Source organism: Cervus elaphus, chromosome 18 (assembly GCF_910594005.1).
Source record: "Cervus elaphus chromosome 18, mCerEla1.1, whole genome shotgun sequence".
In the NCBI taxonomy this organism is placed as follows: Eukaryota; Metazoa; Chordata; class Mammalia; order Artiodactyla; family Cervidae; genus Cervus; species Cervus elaphus.
The window spans coordinates 111,437,661-111,458,550 of record NC_057832.1 but is presented as its reverse complement, the minus strand read 5'-3'; the positions used below and the strand labels follow the sequence as shown (position 1 = coordinate 111,458,550).

Genomic DNA, 20,890 nt, shown 5'->3' with positions numbered 1-20,890 from the left:
ATTCATGTCTTTTGTGTTGGTGATGCTATCTAACCACCCTTTCTCTGCCATCCCCTTCTCCTTTTGCTTTCAGTCTTTCCCAACATCAGGGTCTAGGCTATTTAGATGCTAAAGACAGGCAGTGGTGGAGAATAGATACACACAGTTTGCCTCTCCTTCTCCTGAGGGACTACAAAGGAATTATGGATGATTGATCATTAACTGAGGTTGCATTCTCTTTGAGGAACCCAGGGAGCCTACTCAAACAGGAAAACTTAGGGATCATTATAAGGTTCCCTGGGTGATGGGCAAGGACATGACCCAGATGAGGGAGGAGCAGCAAGGCTGAAGTAAAGAAGGGTCGGAACGAAAGCCAGGAAGGTGGGAGAGCAAAGACCGCACATCTGGGGAAGTTGGACAATGCAGAGACGACACAAGGGCCAGCCTGGGGGAGAAACTTCCACAGCGACAGGCATGTGGTGCCCAGGGCAAGACAAGAGGGTCTAGATGTACCTGATTTCCCAAACCCTACCCTCCTGGAGGCCTCATTTTCACTGATGACTAGAAGTCAGAGCTGGCTATCATCTTTAATTCAGGCTCAGGTGGCAGCTCTGGTGAATATACAGAGAGTGAGAGCGGACACATGTCCATGAGGCTCTGTTGTCAGGTCTGTGACAGCAAAGATAAAAAACTACTGCCTATGCTGCCAGTATGTCTGTGGGCTCCAAGGCTCCAGGTGCTAGGAGCCTGCAGGGGCTCCCCAAGTTCCAGGCTGCAGGGCCCTCATCTGCCTTTTTGCACAGAGAGGAGGTGGCCGTGCAGCGCCGTGGAGTCACTGCTGGCACAGAAGTACACAGATGTCTGGGAGCGGTTGGCAGATTTCAGCGTCAGAGGGAAGTTATCTGTGCTTGGTCTGGAGACGCTGTACCCGTCGGGCACATCTCCTTGCTTCATGTAGGGAGTCACAGCTGAGTAATGGATCAGCCTCAGCCCGTGTCCCGGGTCTTGTCGGTACCAATACATAGAGTTCTGACCCAGATCCTGAGTACACTTAAGTGTCACGCTCTGTCCTGTCCTCACGACCTGGAATCTGGGGTCCTGAGTGACACCAGCGTGGACCGCCCCTGTGGAGAAGGAGGACCGATGCTGCAGTCACAGCGGACATGCTTCGTGCTGACACCCCCAAGGGGACCCTGCCCCCAGGAGACAGAAGACCACACAGCCCAGGAGGCAGGGGCCCATGGCGGGGGCGGGGCAGGTGGAGGGCCCTCTGGTCTGAGTGTTGATGAGAGGGGAGAGGGGCTCTCCAGGGAGTCCTTCTGAGATGTCCCTGTCCCTGCCGGGCCCCAGAGCCGATCTGTCGCTCAGGGGGCCACACCCCTTCCCCCAAGGCTCAAATCAGAAATGAACCTGAGAGAACTGTTCACAACAGGGAGACCCATCCAACTCAACGGACTTAAGCCTCACAAATAGATGTAAACTTTCTGGCAAACTAATTAAATATTGTGTGTGTTCTCGTCCAGAGATAATTCTTCATTAATACATTTTTTACTTTTATTTATCTGCATATTTCTGTAGTTTTTAATCTTGTGGAAATCCTTCTGTCTTTGCGTTGACTTTATGACTGATGTGACCCAGTAGGACTTCAAGGTTCCATTTCTCCATAATTGACCACAGTCCTGAGATTGTCCCTTCACCTACCAAGTTTCTCCAGAAATCTGCTCACAAGCTCATTGCAGGCTCATCAACATTTGAGGAATTGTTTGGTCTATCTAATCAAATCACTGACAGACGGTCCACCAGCTAAATGCAGGTACACCTCATTCACATTCACTAGAGCCTGTGGTTCCCGTGTCGCAGAGGGAGCAAGCAGAGCCCCCTCAGGCCTGTGACCCACCTTTCTGAGTGTAGAGAAGCTGGTTGCCCACCACCCCAGATGACACATTGGCACAAAGGAATACAGACGTAGGAGAGACACGGCAAGAGGTGGCAGACTCCCGGGTAACTGAAAAATGCTCTTTCTTTATTGAGAGATCCTTTCCATGGGAATACCTCCTTGTGATGCACAGCTGTCACTGAGTAACAGTTCATATCTTACAGCCCCACACTGTCTCTGTTACACAGAGCCCAGCACGGATATGGACTTTCCTCTGTATGGAGCCATTTCCATGAGGAAAGGAACCACAGGTGCTGAGAACAAACTTGAGCGGAAGCCTAGTTGTAAGTTATGAAGTATGAGATCTGGGCAATTCCCGTCCCCTCAGATGTACAAACAGTTAAAATTATACTTATCTTGATGATCTTAGTGAGCATTAAAGCATGTAAAGAAATGAATGTCTGGGAAAGTCTATCGCTCTACCAGAGACTGGGCTTGGCAGGCTGGCAGCTGACACACGGGGCAACACTTCCAGAGCTGGGACAGGGGTGTTTTTGTCCCAGAGGCACCTGATCACACGGGGCTGTGCCTCAGCTGCTGGCGCAGAGATACAGGGCTGAGTCCGTCAGCTCCTAGGAGCGAAAGTTCAGATCTGAGCAAAGATCACTGAACTGTTCTCCTGAGAATTGATCTGGTATGTTTCCTTTCTCACTAACTTCCCTGTTGTAATACTGAATGAGAACTGGGGGCCCTGGCCCAGGGCCTGTTGGTACCAGTACACAGAGAGGTGTCCAGATTCAGGGGAACATCTCAGTGTCACTTGCTGTTTTCCTGATTTGATCCGGTACTTGGGGGTCTGGGTGACTCAGAATCCACCAGGCCTGTAGGGGGAGACAAGGAATCTATGGGCAGAGCACAGGGGAAGCCTCCTGCTTCAATCCTCATCACCGGGCTTCTGTCGCAGGGTGAAAAAACATCTCAGAAGCTCCCCGCTGTGTCCAGACTCACCTGCTCCCAGGAGGCAGAGAGTCACTCAGCAGAGGACCCTGGAGCCCTTGGCAGCATCAGGAACCCAAGGCTGCTGCTGGCTGGGGGCGGGGCTCCTGGGGTGAGAGGTGTAAGTGCTGACCCTCCTGCTTCCCTGATTGGAGCGTTTGCCTGTGATGTCACGGCTCTGTGTCTCTGCAGGCTGCCCTTGTCCCCTGGACCCCTCAGCATTACCCAGGGCTGGCTCCTCTTTGCCACTCCCTGTCCTGACAACCCCTCAGCAAGTTTGGCTGTGAGGTGAGTTTCTTCCCCTGGTCCCATGTGCCCACAACATGTCTTGTTCTCCTCTACCTGACACTCAGCCCCAAGACCTCACCAACCACCCCAACCCCTTCACCTCCTCCTCACATGCTGATCCAGGATACAACCCCCTGTGAACATCCTGAGGTTCCAGGCACGTGCCCAGTTCCCTGGGCAGGGAGGAGTCTGTGCTGGTTCCATATGTCTTGGAACAATTCAGGGAACTCAAACCTGCTCCCAGATGCAGGCATGATATAGCCAAGGTTCCCTTAAACTGCCCTCTCCAGAGCGATTCTCAACCCCTCCCAATACACCTTACTTACATTGGAAACACAGTGCCTCCAAGTGGCCAAAGGTCCAGGGTCTCGTGGGTTTGAACCATCTGTTTAAAGCAAGGGTACAAAAATCCAGGACCCTGCACACACACACACAGACACACAGACACACACACACAGACACAGACACACACAGGCACACACACACAGACACACAGAGACAGACACACAAACACTCACACACACACAGACACACACCACACATTCACACACACACAGACACACACACATAGACACACACACACAGACACACACACACAGACACACACACACACAGACACACACCACACATTCACACACACACAGACACACACACATAGACACACACACACAGACACACACACACAGACACACACACACACAGACACACACACACACAGACACACACACACAGACACACACACACAGACACACAGAGACACACAGACACACACACAAACACAAACTCACACACACACACACACACACACGCACACCTGTTCTACTGCCTTCCTAGCCTGGCTGATAGGGTTTATCTTCAAATCCACTCTTAGTCTCTGGAGGCAGAAGACTTTATGAGCCAAACTTTTTACTGAGAGAGAAATGATTGCAGCACCACTACAATGATGTAGTTATCTAAGATGGAAATATATAATCATAGAATAAATACTCTGAGGATCTCAAGTGAATCTGCCAGCAAAAATGTGTTCCATAACTACTGCTGATTAATCAGATGTATATATTTCCAGACTGTGTATTTAAATTGAGCATTATCAAATTCTAGATAAAACTTTTTATAAAGAAGTTTTAGAAACAAGAACTCATCTATTTCTGCACTTATAAAATCTTGATATAAAGGGGGTGATGCATGATATATTTTGACTTTGAGAAGATTTTGATGAGGGCGCCAGGTGGTGGCAACCTGGCCTTGGTAAGATGAGATGCTAAGGAAGTCAGGGCGGGCGGGTGGTGGGAGAACACACAAAGATCATCTGTCCCCCTGAGATGAACTCCCATGAGTTTTTGGATGATTGATGATTAACTGAAGTTGATTTCTCTTTGATGATTCCATCCAGCTTGCTCAAAGCAGAGCACGTGGAGGGGCCACTTTAGATGCCTCCCTGGGAAATGAGAAGGGACCTGAGGCAGATGAGGGAGGAGCCTGTGGCTATGGGAGAGAGGGCCAGGGAGCTGATGCAGAGAGGTGGGGAGAGGAATGTCCTGCCCGCCTGGGAAAGGTGGGCAAGAGAAGAGAGCATGTGAGAGTCAGGCTGGGGGAGAACCTTCCAGAGAGACATTGATGAAGTGCCTGAGGTAAGACAGGAGGGCCTATTTAAATCTAATTTACCAACATCCTTCCCTCCTAGAGGTCTCAGGCTCAGGTGATGACTAGGAGTCAGAGCTGGGGAAGCATCTTCCTGGTTCACAGGGAGGATGCAGCGGAAAGACAGAGACCGATGGTGGACCCATGGCCCCGAGGCCTGGGAGTGAGGCTGGGGCAGCGTTGTCCACACACCTAGGGTCACACTGCAGGCACGTGGCCCACAAAGGCCCAAGGTTTCTGGTGCTAGGAGCCAGCTCGTGGGCACCTAGTAGATTTTGCACAGAGAGGAGGTGGCCATGCAGCACCGTGGAGTAACTGCTGGCGCAGAAGTACACAGATGTCTGGTTGCGGATGGCAGACTTCAGTGTCAGAGGGAAGTTCTCTTTGTTTGATCTGGAGACGCTGTAACCCTCGGGCACATCTCCCGGCTTGCTACTGGGCACACCAGCTGAGTAATAGATCAGCCTCAGCCCGTGTCCCAGGTCTTGTCGGTACCAGAACATATTATCATGACCCAGATCTTGAGTACATTTCAGTGTCGCCTTTTGTCCTGTCCTCACGACCTGGAATCTGGGGTCCTGAGTGACACCAGCGTGGACCCCCCCTGTGGAGAAGGAGGACCGATGCTGCAGTCAGAGCAGACATGCTTAGTGCTGGCACCCCCAAGGGGACCCTGCCCCCAGGACTAACCTGCCTGCAGGAGACAGAAGACCACACAGCCCAGGAGGCAGGGGCTCATGGCAGGGGCGGGGACCAGAGGCAGAGGGCCCTCTGGTCTGAGTGTGGATGAGAGGGGAGAGGGGCTCTCCAGGCAGTCCTTCTGAGATGTCCGTGTCCCTGCCCGCGCCCCAGAGCCGATCTGTCGCTCAGGGGGCCACGCCCCTTCCCCCAGAGGCTCAAATCAGAAATGATCCTAAGTGAACTGTTCACAACAGGGAGATCCATCCAGATCAATGGACATAAGCCTCACAAGTAGATGTAAACTTTCTGTCAAACTAATTAAATTTTGTGTGTGTTCTAGTCCAGAGATAATTCTTCATTAATACATTTATTACTTGTATTTATCTGCATATTTCTGTAGTTTTTAATCTTTTGGAAATCCTTCTGGCTTCCTGTTGACTTTGTGACTGATGTGACCCAGTAGGAGTTCAAGGTTCCATTTCTGCATAATTGACCACAGTCCTGAGACTGTCCCTTCACCTACCATGTTTCTCCAGGAATCTGCTCCCAACCTCACTGCAGGCTCATCAACATTTGAGGAATTGTTTGGTCTGTCTAATCAATTCACTGACAGACGGTCCACCAGCTAAATGCAGGTACAGCTCATTCATGTTCACAGGAGCCCGAGTGTCCCGTGTCAGGGGAGGGAGCAAGCAGAGCCCCCTCAGGCCTGTGACCCACCTTTCTGGGTGTAGAGAAGCTGGTTGCCCACCACCCCAGATGACACATTGGCACAAAGGAATACAGACATAGGAGGGACATGGCAAGAGGTGGCAGACTCCAGGGTAACTGAAAAATGCTCTTTCTTTATTGAGAGATCCTTTCCATGGGAATACCTCCTTGTGATGCACAGCTGCATTCACTGAGTAACAGTTCATATCTTACAGCCCTACACTGTCTCTGTTATACAGAGCCCAGCACGGATATGGACTTTGCTCTGTATGGAGCCATTTCCATGAGGAAAGGAACCACAGGTGCTGAGAACAAACTTGAGCGGAAGCCTAGTTGTAAGTTATGAAGTATGAGATCTGGGCAATTCCCGTCCCCTCAGATGTACAAACAGTTAAAATTATACTTATCTTGATGATCTTAGTGAGCATTAAAGCATGTAAAGAAATGAATGTCTGGGAAAGTCTATCACTCTACCAGAGACTGGGCTTGGCAGGCTGGCAGCTGACACACGGGGCAACACTTCCAGAGCTGGGACAGGGGTGTTTTTGTCCCAGAGGCACCTGATCACGCAGGGCTGTGTCCTGGCTGCTGGCACAGAGATACAGGGCTGAGTCCGTCAGCTCCAAGGAGCCCAAGTTCAGCTCCGAATGAAAATCACTGAACTGTTCCCCTGAGAATCAATCTGGTATGTTTCCTTTCTTACTAACTTCCGTGTTGTAATACTGAATGAGGAATTGGGGGCCCTGGCCAGGGCCTGTTGGTACCAGTACACAGAGAGGTGTCCAGATTCAGGGGAACTTCTCAGCGTCACTTGCTGTTTTCCTGATTTGATCCGGTACTTGGGTGTCTGGGTGACTTCAGAATCCACCAGGCCTGTTGGGGGAGACAAGGAATCTGTGGGCAGAGCACAGGGGAAGCCTCCTGCTTCAATCCTCATCACCGGGTTTCTGTCGCAGGGTGACAAAACAACTCAGAAGCTCCCGCACTGTGTCCAGGACTCACCTGCTCCCAGGACGCAGAGAGTCACACAGCAGAGGAGCCTGGAGCCCATGGCAGCATCAGGAACCCAAGGCTGCTGCTGGCTGGGGGCGGGGCTCCTGGGATGAGAGGTGTAAGTGCTGAGCCTCCTGCTTCCCTGATTGGAGCGTTTGCCTATGACATCACTGCTCTGTGTCCCTGCAGGCTGCCCTTGTCCACTGGACCCCTCAGCATTACCCAGGGCTGGCTCCTCTATGCCATCCCATATCCTGACACCCCTCAGCAAGTTTGGGTGTGAGGTGAGTTTCATCCCCTGGTCCCATGTGCCCACAACATGTCTTGTTCTCCTCTGTCTGACCCTGCCTGACACTCAGCCCCAAGACCTCACCAACCACTCCAACCCCTTCACCTCCTCCTCACATGCTGATCCAGGATATGACAACTGTGAACATCCTGAGGTTCCAGGCACGTCCCCAGTTCCCTTGGCAGGGAGGAGTCTGTGCTGGTTCCATATGTCTTGGAACAATTCAGGGAACTCAAACCTGCTCCCAGATGCAGGCATGATATAGCCAAGGTTCCCTTAAACTGCCCTCTCCACAGAGATTCTCACCCCCCCCCAATACACCCTACTTACCTTGGAAACACAGTGCCTCCAATGGCCAAAGTTCCAGGGTCTCATGGATTTGCACCATCTGTTTAAAGCAGGGTACAAAAATCCAGGACACTGTGCACACACAGACACACACACAGACACACACAGACACACATACACACAGACAGACACACACAGACACACATACACACACACAGACACACACAGACACACACACACACACACGCACACACACAGACACACACAGACACACAGAGACATGCAGACACACAGAGACATGCACACACACACAGACACAGACACACACACAGACACACACACAGACACACACACACACACAGACACACGCACACACACACCTTCCTAGCCTGGCTGATAGGGTTTATCTTCAAATCCACTCTTAGCCTCTGGAGCCAGAAGACTTTATGATCCAAACTTTTTACTGAGAGAGAAATGATTGCGGCACCACTACAATGATGTAGTTATCTAAGATGGAAATATATAATCATAGAATAAATACTCTGAGGATCTCAAGTGAATCTGCCAGCAAACATGTGTTCCATAAGTACTTCTGATTACTCAGATGTTTATATTTCCAGATTGTGTATTTAAATTGAGCATTATCAAATTCTAGATAAAACTTTTTATAAAGAAGTTTTAGAAACATGAACTCATCTATTTCTGCACTTATAACATCTTGATATAATGGGGGTGATGTATGATATATTTTGACTTTGAGAAGATTTTGATGAGGGCGCCAGGTGGTGGCAACCTGGCCTTGGTTAGATCAGAAGCTAAGGAAGTCAGGGCGGGTGGTGCAGTGGGAGAACACACAAAGATCATCTGTCCCCCTGAGATGAACTCCCATGAGTTTTTGGATGATTGATGATTAACTGAAGTTGATTTCTCTTTGATGATTCCATCGAGCTTGCTCAAAGCAGAGCACGTGGAGGGGCCAATTTAAAAGCCTCCCTGTGAAATGAGAAGGGACCTGAGTCAGATGAGGGAGGAGCCTGTGGCTATGGGAGAGAGGGCCAGGGAGCTGATGCAGAGAGGTGGGGAGACGAATGTCCTGCCCGCCTGGGAAAGGTGGGCAAGAGAAGGGAGCATGTGAGAGTCAGGCTGGGGGAGAACCTTCCAGAGAGACATTGATGAAGTGCCTGAGGTAAGACAGGAGGGCCTATTTAAATCTAATTTACCAACATCCTTCCCTCCTAGAGGTCTCAGGCTCAGGTGATGACTAGGAGTCAGAGCTGGGGAAGCATCTTCCTGGTTCACAGGGAGGATGCAGTGGAAAGACAGAGACCGATGGTGGACACATGGCCCCGAGGCCCGGGAGTGAGGTTGGACAGCGTTGTCCACACACCCAGGGTCAGGCTGCAGGCACGTGGCCTGCAAAGGCCCGAGGCTCCCAGTGCTAGGAGCCTGATCGTGGGCACTGAGTACTTTTTGCACAGAGAGGAGGTGGCCGTGCAGCGCCGTGGAGTAACTGCTGGAGCAGAAGTACACAGATGTCTGGGAGCGGTTGGCAGACATCAGCGTCAGAGGGAACTTCTCTTTGTTTGATCTGGAGACGCTGTAACCCTCGGGCAAATCTCCTGGTTCGCTATTGGGCGCAGCAGCAGAGTAATGGATCAGCCTCAGCCGGTGTCCCGGGTCTTGTCGGTACCAGAACATAGAGTTATGACCCAGATCCTGAGTACACTTAAGTGTCACGCTCTGTCCTGTCCTCACGACCTGGAATCTGGGGTCCTGGGTGACACCAGCGTGGACCGCCCCTGTGGAGAAGGAGGACCGATGCTGCAGTCACAGTGGACATGCTTAGTGCTGGCACCCCCAAGGGGACCCTGCCCCCAGGACTCACCTGCCTGCAGGAGACAGAAGACCACACAGCCCAGGAGGCAGGGGCTCATGGTGGGGTCGGGGCAGGCGGAGGGCCCTCTGGTCTGAGTGTGGATGAGAGGGGAGAGGGGCTCTCCAGGGAGTCCTTCTGAGATGTCCCTGTCCCTGCCAGGCCCCAGAGCAGGCCTGCCACAAGGCGGCCACGCCCCTTCTCCCAGAGACTCAAATCAAAGATGAACCTCAGAGAGTCACTTCCTAGAGTGGTTGATAAGAAGTCTAGGATCCCCGAGGAAGAGAAAGAAGCCCAGAGCCCCAGAGAAGGTGAAAGGGGTCCAGGGCTCTCAAGGAGAAAAGAACAAACATTTTTTCTACATTGTTTTGTTTAGTCAATAGAGCACTGTATCTTGCTTGAGGAGATGTTTCTCCTTACCAAGAACCTTCTCACTAATCTTGTTATCTTAAGATGTATTTTGTGTAAGTGTGTTTGGTGAGACCTTTCTATTGTCAGTTCTAATCTTGTTAATTTAAGATGTATGTGGGTCTGATAAAACTATATAAGGCCTTGATAAGACTAGCAAGTGGGGGCACTCCCCCTCCCCCTTCAATGTCTATGTCAGCAGTTTTCCTTGTCCCTCTTTATAATTTAATAAAACTCAGCTACACAAAATCTCTTGAATGATCAAGACTGGTCCCTGGTCCCGAAGCTAAATCGTCTTCAGAAATCATGAATCCAACACCTTTCAATGGAAGCTATCAAACCTGAGTGAACAGTTCATAACAGGGAGACCCATTCGGCTCACCGGACATAAGCCTTACAAGTTAATGTAATCTTTCTGTGAAACTGATCAAATTTTTTGTATGTTCTAGTCCAGAGATAATTTTTCATTAACACATACGTTTCATTTATTTATCTGCATATTTCTGTAGTTGTAAGTCTTGGGGAAATCCTCCTGGATTCCTGTTGCCCCTTATGACTCATGTGTCCCAATAGGACTTCAAGGCCTGTTTGCCCTGTAATTGCCTGCAGTCCTGAGAAGGTCCCTCCACCTACCATGTTTCTCCAGTTGTCTGATCCTACCCTTATCACAAGCTCATCAACATTGAGGAATTGTTTGGTCTGTTTCTTATCAATTCACTGGCAGTTGGTCCACCAGCCAAAGGCAGGTAACAGCTCCTTCAAGTTCACAGGAGCCCCTGCTTCCCAGGTCTGGGGAGGGAGCAAGCAGATACCCTCAGGCCTGTGACCCACCTTTCTGAATGGAGAGAAGCCGGTTGCCCAGCACGAGTTACTTATTGGCACAAAGGAATGCAGACTTAGGAGGGACATGGAGGGAGAAGCAGACTCCAGAATAAACAAAAACTGCTCTCTTTTTATTTGAGAGATTCCTCCCATGGGAATACCTCGTTGTGAAGCAGGGCTGCCATTCACTGAATAATAAATCATATCATAGAGCCCCAAATTCTGTCTTGTTACACATGACCCCCATGCATATCTAATTTGTTCTGTAGGGAGGCAGTCCCACTGGGGGCAAGCGACCACAGGTGTTGAGAAGAGACTTGAGTCAGAGTCCTTGCTATAATAATTATGAAGTATGAAATCTGGGCAATTTATGTTCACTCAGATGTATAAACAGTTAAAATAATATGTACCTGGCATGATCTTTGTGAGCACTAAAATATATCAAGAAATGAACATATGGGGAAGACTGTCTACTCTATCAGAGCCTGGGCTTGTCAGGCTGGCAGTCGACACACTCACTACCACTTTCTGAGCTGGGGCAGGAGTGTTTTTGTCCCAGAGGCACCTGATCACGCAGGGCTTTGTCTTGGCTGCTGGCTCAGAGATACAGGGCTGAGTCCAACAGTTCCAAGAGACCAAGTTCAGCTCCGAGCGAAAATCACTGAACTGTTCTCCTGAGAATCGATCTGATGTGTTTCCTTTCTCATTATCTTCCCTGTTGTAATACTGAATGAGGAATTGGGGGCCCTGGCTCAGGGTCTGTTGGTTTCAGTACACAGAGTGATGTCCAGATTCAGGGGAACATCTCAGCATCACTTGCTGCTTTCTTGATTTGATCAGGTATTTCAGGGTCTGGGTGACTACAGAATCCACCAGGCCTTTTGGGGAGGAGACAGAAGGAAGCTGAGGGCAGAGCACTGGAAAGCCTCCTGTTGCAGTCCTCATCACCAGGCTTCTATCTCAGGGAGGCGAAGACATCTCAGAAGCTCCCACACTGTGTCCAGGGATCACCTGCTCCCAGGAAGCAGAGTCACACAACAGAGGAGTCTGGAGCTCATGGCAGCATCAGGAACCCAAGACTGCAGCTGGCTGTGGGCCGGTCTCCTGGGGTGAGTGGTGTAAAGTGCTGACCCTCCTGCTTCCCTGATTGGAGCATTTGCCTATGATATCACTGCTCTGTGTCTCCCCAGGTTGCCCTTGTACTGTACTCCTTCCCAGGGCCAAAGGTGAAACCTCTATGCCATTCCTTTCCCTTCACAGACCCTGAGCAAGGGGTTGTGTGAAGGGTTCATCATTCCCATATGCCCACAACAGAGCTTGTTGTCCTCTGCCTGGCCCTGCCTAACACTCAGCTAGGCACTCGCCTGGCTGGGAATCACCAGGTAATCAGCTGACAATCACTCAGCCCTCACCAGCCACACCAACCCCTTCACCTCCACTTCCCTTGCAGCTCCAGGAGACCATCTCCTGGGCACATCCTGAGGATCCAGGCACATCCCCACTCTCCCGGGCAGTGAGAAGTCTGTGCTGGTTCCATGTGTCCTGGAACCTCAGGATCTCAGGGATCTCAAACCTGCTTTCTCAGGCAGGCATCTAGCCAAGCTTCCTTAAAGCTGCCCTCCCCAGGGTGAATCTCCACCCCACCCAAGTGCCCTGCTTACCGTGGGCCCACAGCGCCTCCTAGTGGCCAATGGTCCAGAGTCTCATGGGTCTGTGCCTTCTGTCTAAAGCAAGAATGTAAACACCCCACACCCTGACACACACACACGCACACTTGTTCTACTGTCTTCCCATCCTGGCTGACTTCAGATTGGTCTTCAAATTCCCTCTTAGCCTCTGGAGGTAAAAGACTGTAGAAACCAACATTTCCATTAAGAAGAAAATTTCACTGACAGTAGCATGCTCAGGTGGAATCACACAGACCTTCAATACAGACACTCTGATGAGCTCAGGGGAATACAGCCTGGGACACTGCTTTCCATAGATCCCTCTGATTAGTCAGATCCACATATTTCTTGATTGTCTACATAAATTAAATATCACTAATTCTAGGTAATGGATTTATATACAGAGATTATATATTAATCCATTGATTATTAAAGTTATAAGACTTTGAAATTAAAAAAACCAACCGTGCACTGTATTTAACGTAGATGCAGCTGGGCGTGATAGGAGACTGCACACTCCGTGTCACAATGCAGACGTGTGGCCCTGGGCTCCGAGGCTCCGCGTGTGATAAGCCTGCCAGGGGCTCTCCTACTTCCAGGCCACAGGGCTTCCCTTATCGTTTTGCACAGACTGGAGGTGGCCGTGTAGCGCCGTGAAGTAACCACTGGCGAAGAGGTACACAGATGTCTGGGAGTGGTTGGCAGACTCCAGCGTGAGAGGGAAGTTCTCTGTGTTTGGTCTGGAGACACTGTACCTGTCGGGCACGTCTCCTTTCTCCGAGGCAGGACGGATAACTGAGTAATGGAACAGCCTCAGCCCATGTCCCGGGTCTTGTCGGTACCAGCACATATAATCATGGTTCATCCTGAGTACAATAACTGTGGCACTCTGTCCTGTCCTCACGACCTGGAATCTGGGGTCCTGAGAGACACCAGCGTGGACCGCCCCTAGGAGAAGGAGGACCATTGCTGCAGTCATAGAGGACATGCTCAGTGCTGGCACCCCCAAGGGGACCCTGCCCCCAGGACTCACCTGCCTGCAGGAGACAGAAGACCACACAGCCCAGGAGGCAGGGTTCATGGCAGGGGCGGAGGCGGCAGGCCCTCTGGTCTGAGTGTGGATGAGAGGGGAGAGGGGCTCTCCAGGGAGTCCTTCTGAGATGTCACTGTCCCTGCCAGGCCCCAGAGCCAACCTGTCACTCAGGGGGCCACGTCCCTTCCCCCAGAGGCTCAAATCAGAAATGAACCTGAGAAAACTGTTCAGAACAGGGAGGCCCATCCAGGTCAATGGACATAAGCTCACAAATTGCTGTAACATTTCTGTAAATGTTAAAGATTTTTTCTGTAAGTGTTAAACTGATTAAATGTTTTTTAAGTTCTAGTCCACAGATAAGTCTTCATTAACATGTACATTACTTGTATTTATCTACATATTTCTGGAGTTTTGAATCCTGGGGAATCCTTCTGGCGTCCTCCTGCCCTTTATGATTTGTGTCCCAATAGCACTTCAAGGCTCCTTTCTGCAACATTGACCGCAGTCCTGAGAATATCCCTCCACCCACCATGTTTCTCCAGGTTTCTGCTCCCAACCTCACCACAGGCTCATCACCATTTGAGGAAATGTTTGGTCTGTTTCTAACCAGTTCACTGACAGACGGTCCACCGGTCAAAGCAGGTACAGCCCCTTCATGTTCACACGTGTTTCCCGTGTTGGGGGAAGGGAGCCAGCAGAGCCCCCTCAGGCCTGTGACCCACCTTTCTGGGTGGAGAGAAGCTGGGTGCCCAGCACAGGATGACGTTTTGGCACAAGGAATACAGACATAGGAGGGACCTGGAGGGAGGTGCAGACGCCAGGGTAAACGAGAAAGGCTCTGTTTTTATTTGAGACATTCCTCTCGTGGGAATATGTGCTTGTGAAGTGTGGCTGCCAGTCATTGAGTAGCAATTCATATCATAGAGCCCAAAATTGTATCTTGTTACAGATAATATAACGCATAAATGTAATTTGCTTGTACAGAGAAATATCTGTGAGCGAAGGGACTACAGGTTTAGAGAACAGACTTGAGCCGGAATGCTCGCTGTAACACTTATGAAGTATCAGATCTGGGCAACTCACGATCCCTCAGAATTACAAACAGTTAAAATAATACTTATCTTAATGACCTTAGTGAGCATTTAAACATACCAAGGAGTAAATGTCTGGGAAAGTCTATCGCTCTACCAGAGACTGGGCTTGGCAGCCTGGCAGCCGACACCCTGGGCACCACTTCCTGAGCTGGGGCAGGAGTGCTTTTGTCAATGAGGCACCTGATCACGCAGGGCTGTGTCTTGGCTGCTGGCACAGAGATACAGAGCGGAGTCCGTCAGCTCCGAGGGATACACTTTCCCATCATAATACTGAACAGGAACTGGGGACCCTGGCCCAGGGCCTGTTGGTACCAGTACATAGAACAGTGTCCAGATACAGGGGAACACATCAGAGTCGCTTGCTGTTTTCTTGATTTGATCAGGTACTTGGGGGTCTGGGTGACTCCAGATTTGACAAGGCCTGCTGGGGAGGAGACAAGAAAGCTGAGGGCAGAGCATAGGGAAGCCTCCTGCTTAAACCCTCATCTCCAGGCTTCTATCTCATGGAGGCAAAGACATCTCAGAAGCTCCCACACTGTCCAGACTCACCTGATCCGAGGAGGCAGAGAGTCACACAGCAGAGGAGCCTGGAGCCCATGGCAGCATCAGGAACCCAAGACTGCTGCTGGCTGGGGGCGGGGCTCCTGGGCTGAGAGGTGTAAGTGCTGACCCTCCTGCTTCCCTGATTGGACCATTGCCTATGACGTCACTGCTCTGTGTCCCTGCAGGCTGTTTCCTGATCCACTGCACCCCTGGCCAGGTCCCATGGTGGGCTCCTCTATGCCCTTCCCCGTCCTGCACAGCTCCTCGGCAAAGGCTGGGTGTGAGGTGAGCACTGTCCCCATATGCCCATAACATGGCTTTCTCTTCTCTTCCTGTCCCTGCCTGACACTCCTCACCCAGCCCTCACCAGCCACACTAATCCATCACCCACCGCTCCCCACGCTGCTCCAGGAGACGACCCCCTGGGCACATCATGAGGATCCAGGCAGGTCCCCACTCCCCTGGGCAGTGAGGAGTCTGGGCTGGGTCCATATGTCCTGGACCACTCAGGGAACTCAAACCTACTTTCTGATGCAGGCATGTAGCCAAGGTGCCCCCAAGCTGCCCTCCCCAGGGTGACTCTCAACCTCTCCCAGGGCACCCAGCTTACCATGGACCCACAGTGCCTCCTAGTGGTCAATGGTCCACAGTCTCACAGATCTGTGCCTTCCATCTAAAATAAGAACAGAAATCCCCCACACTCCACACTTTCAACCCCTACACACACACACACACAAGCACACACACACACAAACACACACATCCTTCATCTGCTCCCTTACCCACCTGGCTGAACTAGGGTTGATCTTCAAGTCTAGTCTTAGCCTGTCAAGGTAAAACACTGTATGATCAGACATTTCTACTAAGAAGGAAACAATTCTTGCTCCACTATAATGACAGTAGTTAGCTAAAATGGAGTAACCGGCAAAAGAAATAAGCACTCTCATGATCACAATTGAAGCCAGCCTGAACACCTGTATTCCAGACCTCCTTCTGATTAATCAGATCCATATATTTCCAGATTTCATATTTAAATAACCCATTACCAAAATCTAGCCAGTGCATTTTATTAAGAGGCTTTACATGTATTAACCTATTTATTTCCTATGAACTTGTAAAATCTTGATATAATAAGATAGCATGGAGGAAATATTTTGACTTTGAGAAGATTTCTCTGAGGGAAATGGTAGAAACCTGGTCCAAGTTAATTGAGATGCTAAGAAAGAGGGGCAGGGAGGAGACCACACATACCCAGCCTGTCTCTCATCCTGGGAATGGACTCCTGAGGGATTTTGGATGGTTTCTAATTAACTGAGGTTGTTTTCTCTTTGATGATCGCAGGAGCTTTCTCAAACATAGCGGCTTAGGCATGGTTACAATGTTCCCTGTGTCCTGGGAAGGGCCATAACTCAGATGAGGGGAGGGCAGTGTGTCTGGAGCAGAGAGGGCAGGGGAGCTGAGGCCAAGGCAGTAAAGGGGGAAGACCCGCCCCTCTGGTTGGCAAGAGCAGGGAGAACTTGAGAGCTAGGCTAGGGGAGAAACCTCCAGAGAGACAGCAATGAGGTGCTGGGGAGAGACAAGTGGGTCTAGATGTATCTGATTTACCAATATTCTTCCCTCCGGTGGTCTTAAGCTCATGAGTAAGAGGTAGAACTAGTCAGAACTGGATGCTTTCCGAAAGAGAGACGGATGGTGGACACGTGTCTCCGAGTCCCTGGGGTCAGATCCAGGCCTGTTCAGATCGCACATCCAGGGTCACAGTGCCGGCCAGTGGTCCCCAGGGCGTGAGGCTCCCGGTGCTCGGAGCCTGCGCGTGGGCCCCTTGTCTTTCTGCACAGAGAGGAGGTAGCCATGCAGCGCCGTGGAGTAACTGCTGGCGCAGAAGTACACAGATGTCTGGGAGCGGTTGGCAGACTCCATCGTGAGAGGGAAGTTCTCTGTGCTTGGTCTGGAGACGCTGTACCCGTCGGGCACGTCTCCTTTGTCTATGACCGGAGGGCCATCTGATTAATGGATCAGCCTCAGCCCGTGTCCCGGGTCTTGTCGGTACCAGCACATAGAGTTATGACCCAGATCCTGAGTACATTAGGGTGTCGCGCTCTGTCCTGTCCTCACGACCTGGAATCTGGGGTCCTGAGTGACACCAGCGTGGACCGCCCCTGTGGAGAAGGAAGACCGATGCTGCAGTCACAGAGGACATGCTCAGTGCTGGCACCCCCAAGGGGACCCTGTCCCCAGGACTCACCTGCCTGCAGGAGACGGAAGACACACAGCCAAGGAGGCAGGAGCTCATGGCGGGGACGGGGCGGGTGGAGGGCCCTCTGGTCTGAGTGTGGATGAGAGGGGAGAGGGGCTCTCCAGGGAGTCCTTCTGAGATGTCACTGTCCCTGCCAGGCCCCAGGGCCGACCTGTCACTCAGAGGCCACACCCTTTCCCCCAGATGCTCAAATCAGAAATGAACCTGAGTGAACTGTTCACATGTGACCGACCTAGGTAGCATATTAAAAAGCAGAGACATTACTTTGTCAACAAAGGTCCCTCTAGTGAAATCTATGGTTTTTCCAGTAGTCATGTATGGATGTATGAGTTCAACTATAAAGAAAGCTGAGCGCCAAAGAATTGATGCTTTTGAACTGTGGTCTTGGAGAAGACTCTTGAAAGTCCCTTGGACTGCAAGGAGATCCAAGCAGTCCATCCTAGAAAATCAGTCCTGAATATTCATTGGAAGGACTGATGCGGAAGCTGAAACTCCAATACTTTGGCCACCTGATGCAGAGAACTGACTCATTTGAAATGACTCTGATGCTGGGCAAAATTGTAGGCTGGAAGAGAAGGGGACAACAGAGGATGAGATGGTTGGATGGTATCACCAACTCGATGGATATGGGTTTGAATAAATTCCAGGAGTTGGTGATGGACAGGATAGCCTGACGTGCTTCAGCCCATGGGGTCGAAAAACATCAGACATGACTCTGTGACTGAGCTGAACTGAACAGTTCCCTTACAGGGAGACCTATCCAGCTCAATGAACATAGGCCTTATAATTTGTTGGAAACTTTCCGTAAAATTGTTCACAACGTTATCTACACTTTATCCCAGAAATAGCTGTTCATTAATACATACATTCATTTTCTTTATCTACATATTTCTGTAGTTTTGAATCTCAGGGAAATTCCTCAGGGCTTCCTGCTGCCCTTTAGGAATCACATGTCCCAAATAATCCCTCATGTTTTTACTTTGTTTAATTGACAGCAGTCTTGTTCATGTCCTGCCACCCACAATGATTCTGGACCTGTTTCCCCAACCTTAGAGCAGGCTCATCAACACTTAAGGAATCCTTGGGCTCTATTGCTTATTAATTCACCGACTGACAGGGGGCCTGTCAAACGCAGGCTCACGCCGTCATGCTCACCTGAGCACGTCTTCTGGTGTCTGAGGGGTGGGGGAGCAGCAGGCTGAACCACCTCAGGCCTGTGGCCCACCTTGCTTGGAGGGGAGAAGCTGGATGCCCAGCACCACGGATGACATGTTGGCACAAAGGAGTCCAGACGTGGAGGGATGTCGGGAGAGATGGCTGATCCCGGGGCGAAGGAGAAAAGCTCCAATTTAACGTGACAAATCCTTTGCATGGGATACTTCCTTGTGAAAATGGCAGCCATTCAGTAACTAATGTCCTAGAGCCTAGACTCTATCACACCGCACAGACCTCACGTTTAGAAGGACCCTGTGCTAGCTGCCATGCTCTGCTGCTGTGATTTTCAACTTCTCAATAATTTCTGAACCTGAATATCATGCACCTGGTCATGAGTGGGTGACCGTGGTGACCTCCTGATGTGCTGGTTTCCATGGAACCCAATCTCACATTGGGGTCTGGGGGACTAACCATTCCTGGGGCCTCAGAGACAAAACACAGAAACTAAAGTCAGAAGCAACGAATGAGCCTGATGTTGTAGCCACAAAAAAAGCCTTGAATTGGGGCCTGGCAAGGCCATGGGATCCACACCTGTGCTCAGAGTGTCTCTGGTCCAAGAGACGGTGGGACCCACAACACATGAGTCTAGTGCGCAGGCCAGGCCGCTACAGAAAGGGGGACTTTTCAACTCAACTCCTGTGACTTGTAGCTGGGGTCTAATCAAAGGCAAGCTTCTCCTGACATGAAATGATCTCACATTTTGGGGAGGTCAGGGCCCCCAAACTTTACATTATTCAAATGTTTACTGTAATTCTTATGCCAATAAAGTTGATGTAAAAACGCCTGAGGGTAAGTTACATGCTCTGTTTATCTCATGTATTGAACCAGCAAGCATAATTACTTTCTTCCCTGTGACATCTGAAGACCTCAAGTATAGGGCTTGAAGTCACAATGTGTCCATATCTACTTTCGGACCTAGAAAGCACTAGAGGAGGCTGTCAGAGATTAGCAAAGGGAGTCAAGAAATCCAAAGTCCTGTTACCTGCCAGGGACTTCAGGGACTTCATGCTTACTAAATTCTTGCGCAACCATGGAAGATGGTGTCCTGACTAATACAATATGTCAACTTGACTCCGCATTAGATATTTAGCTTTATTTTTCTGGGTGCTCCAAAGACAGTCATTTTTTGGTTCAGTCAGTAAAGCGTCTGCCCGCAATATGGGAGACCCAGGTTCAATCTCTGGGTCAGGAAGATCCTCTGGAGAAGGAAATGGCAACCCACTCCAGTACTCTTGCCTAGAAAATTCCATGGATGGGGGAGCCTGGTGGGCTACAGTCCATGGGTTGCAAAGAGTTGGACACGACTCAGCGACTTCACTTTCAACATGTGAATAGGTATATTTTAATAATAGATTAGATTAACATTTTAATTCATAAAGTAGATGACCCTCCATAACGTAGGTGATCTTCATGAAACCAGGTGAAGAGATGAACAGACATAAACACTGATCTTCCCCCAAGTAAGAGAGAATTGTCCGCCGCTGGTCTTCACACTGGGCCATTAGTTCTTCTGCTTTTCAACTTAAACATCAGCTCCCCCTCAGTCTCTAGAGGCACCAGACCCACTTGCAGCAGTTGGACTTACCAGTCTTAACAAATATGTGAGCCACTTGCTTTAAAACATGTACGTGTGTATGTGTGTGTGTGTGTTTATGTGTATTATTTATTCTATGTGGGGGACAGTTTAATGGGGGCGAAGACCACAAGTAATGAGGACAGGGTTGAATCAAATTCCTTGCTCTGAAAGGAATGACATATAAGATGCGGACAAGTCACTTCCACTCAGATGTGTAAACAGGTAAAATAATACCGAGGATGATCCTTGGAAGCATTAAAACATACCAGAGTAAGAATGTCTGGGAGAGTCTATCAGATCTTTGTAGGCCTGGAAGGCAGGCAGTCACCCTCACCACACTTCCTGAGCTGGGGTAGGAGACTTTTTGTGCCAGAGGCACCTGATCATGCAGGGCTGTGTCTGGGCTGCTGGCACAGACATACGCGGCTGAGTCCGTCAGCTCCAAGGAGCTCAAGTTCAGCTCAGAGCGAAAGTCACTAAACTGTTTTGCTGAGAATCGATCCGGGATCTATGCTTCTCCCCTCACTTCCTGCCTGTAATACTGAACGAGGAACCGGGGGCCCTGGCTCAGGGCCTGTTGGTACCAGTACACAGAGAGGTGTCCAGAGACAGGGGAGCATCCCAGGGTCACTCGCTGTCCTCTTGCTTTAATCAGGTATC

General features: G+C 50.3%; 1 protein-coding gene and 1 gene segment (V, D, J or C); both read right to left on the bottom strand.

The window, feature by feature from the left end:
- Window positions 1–762: 762 nt before the first annotated feature.
- LOC122673917 lies at window positions 763–7,223 on the bottom strand. Its single transcript, XM_043871805.1, has 3 exons — window positions 7,175–7,223; window positions 5,046–5,384; window positions 763–1,103 (listed from the first exon to the last, which is right to left on the bottom strand). The coding sequence occupies exons 1-3, from the start codon at window positions 7,221–7,223 to the stop codon at window positions 763–765; spliced, it is 729 nt and encodes a 242-aa protein (XP_043727740.1).
- A 1,536-nt stretch (window positions 7,224–8,759) lies between these two features.
- On the bottom strand, window positions 8,760–9,835 carry LOC122673916. The segment is given in 3 exon segments: window positions 8,760–8,843; window positions 9,210–9,541; window positions 9,628–9,835. Coding segments are annotated over 3 exon segments (465 nt in total).
- Window positions 9,836–20,890: the final 11,055 nt, after the last annotated feature.

Coding starts and splice junctions, on each gene's coding strand:
- LOC122673917 (XM_043871805.1), bottom strand. CDS start 7,223: ATGGGCTCCAGGCTCCTCTGCTGTGTGACTCTCTGCGTCCTGGGAGCA. Junction 5,385..7,174: donor TCTCTGCGTCCTGGGAGCAG/GTGAGTCCTGGA, acceptor CCTTCTCCACAG/GGGGGGTCCACGCTGGTGTC. Junction 1,104..5,045: donor CTCTGTGCAAAATCTACTAG/GTGCCCACGAGC, acceptor CCTTCTCCACAG/GGGCGGTCCACGCTGGTGTC.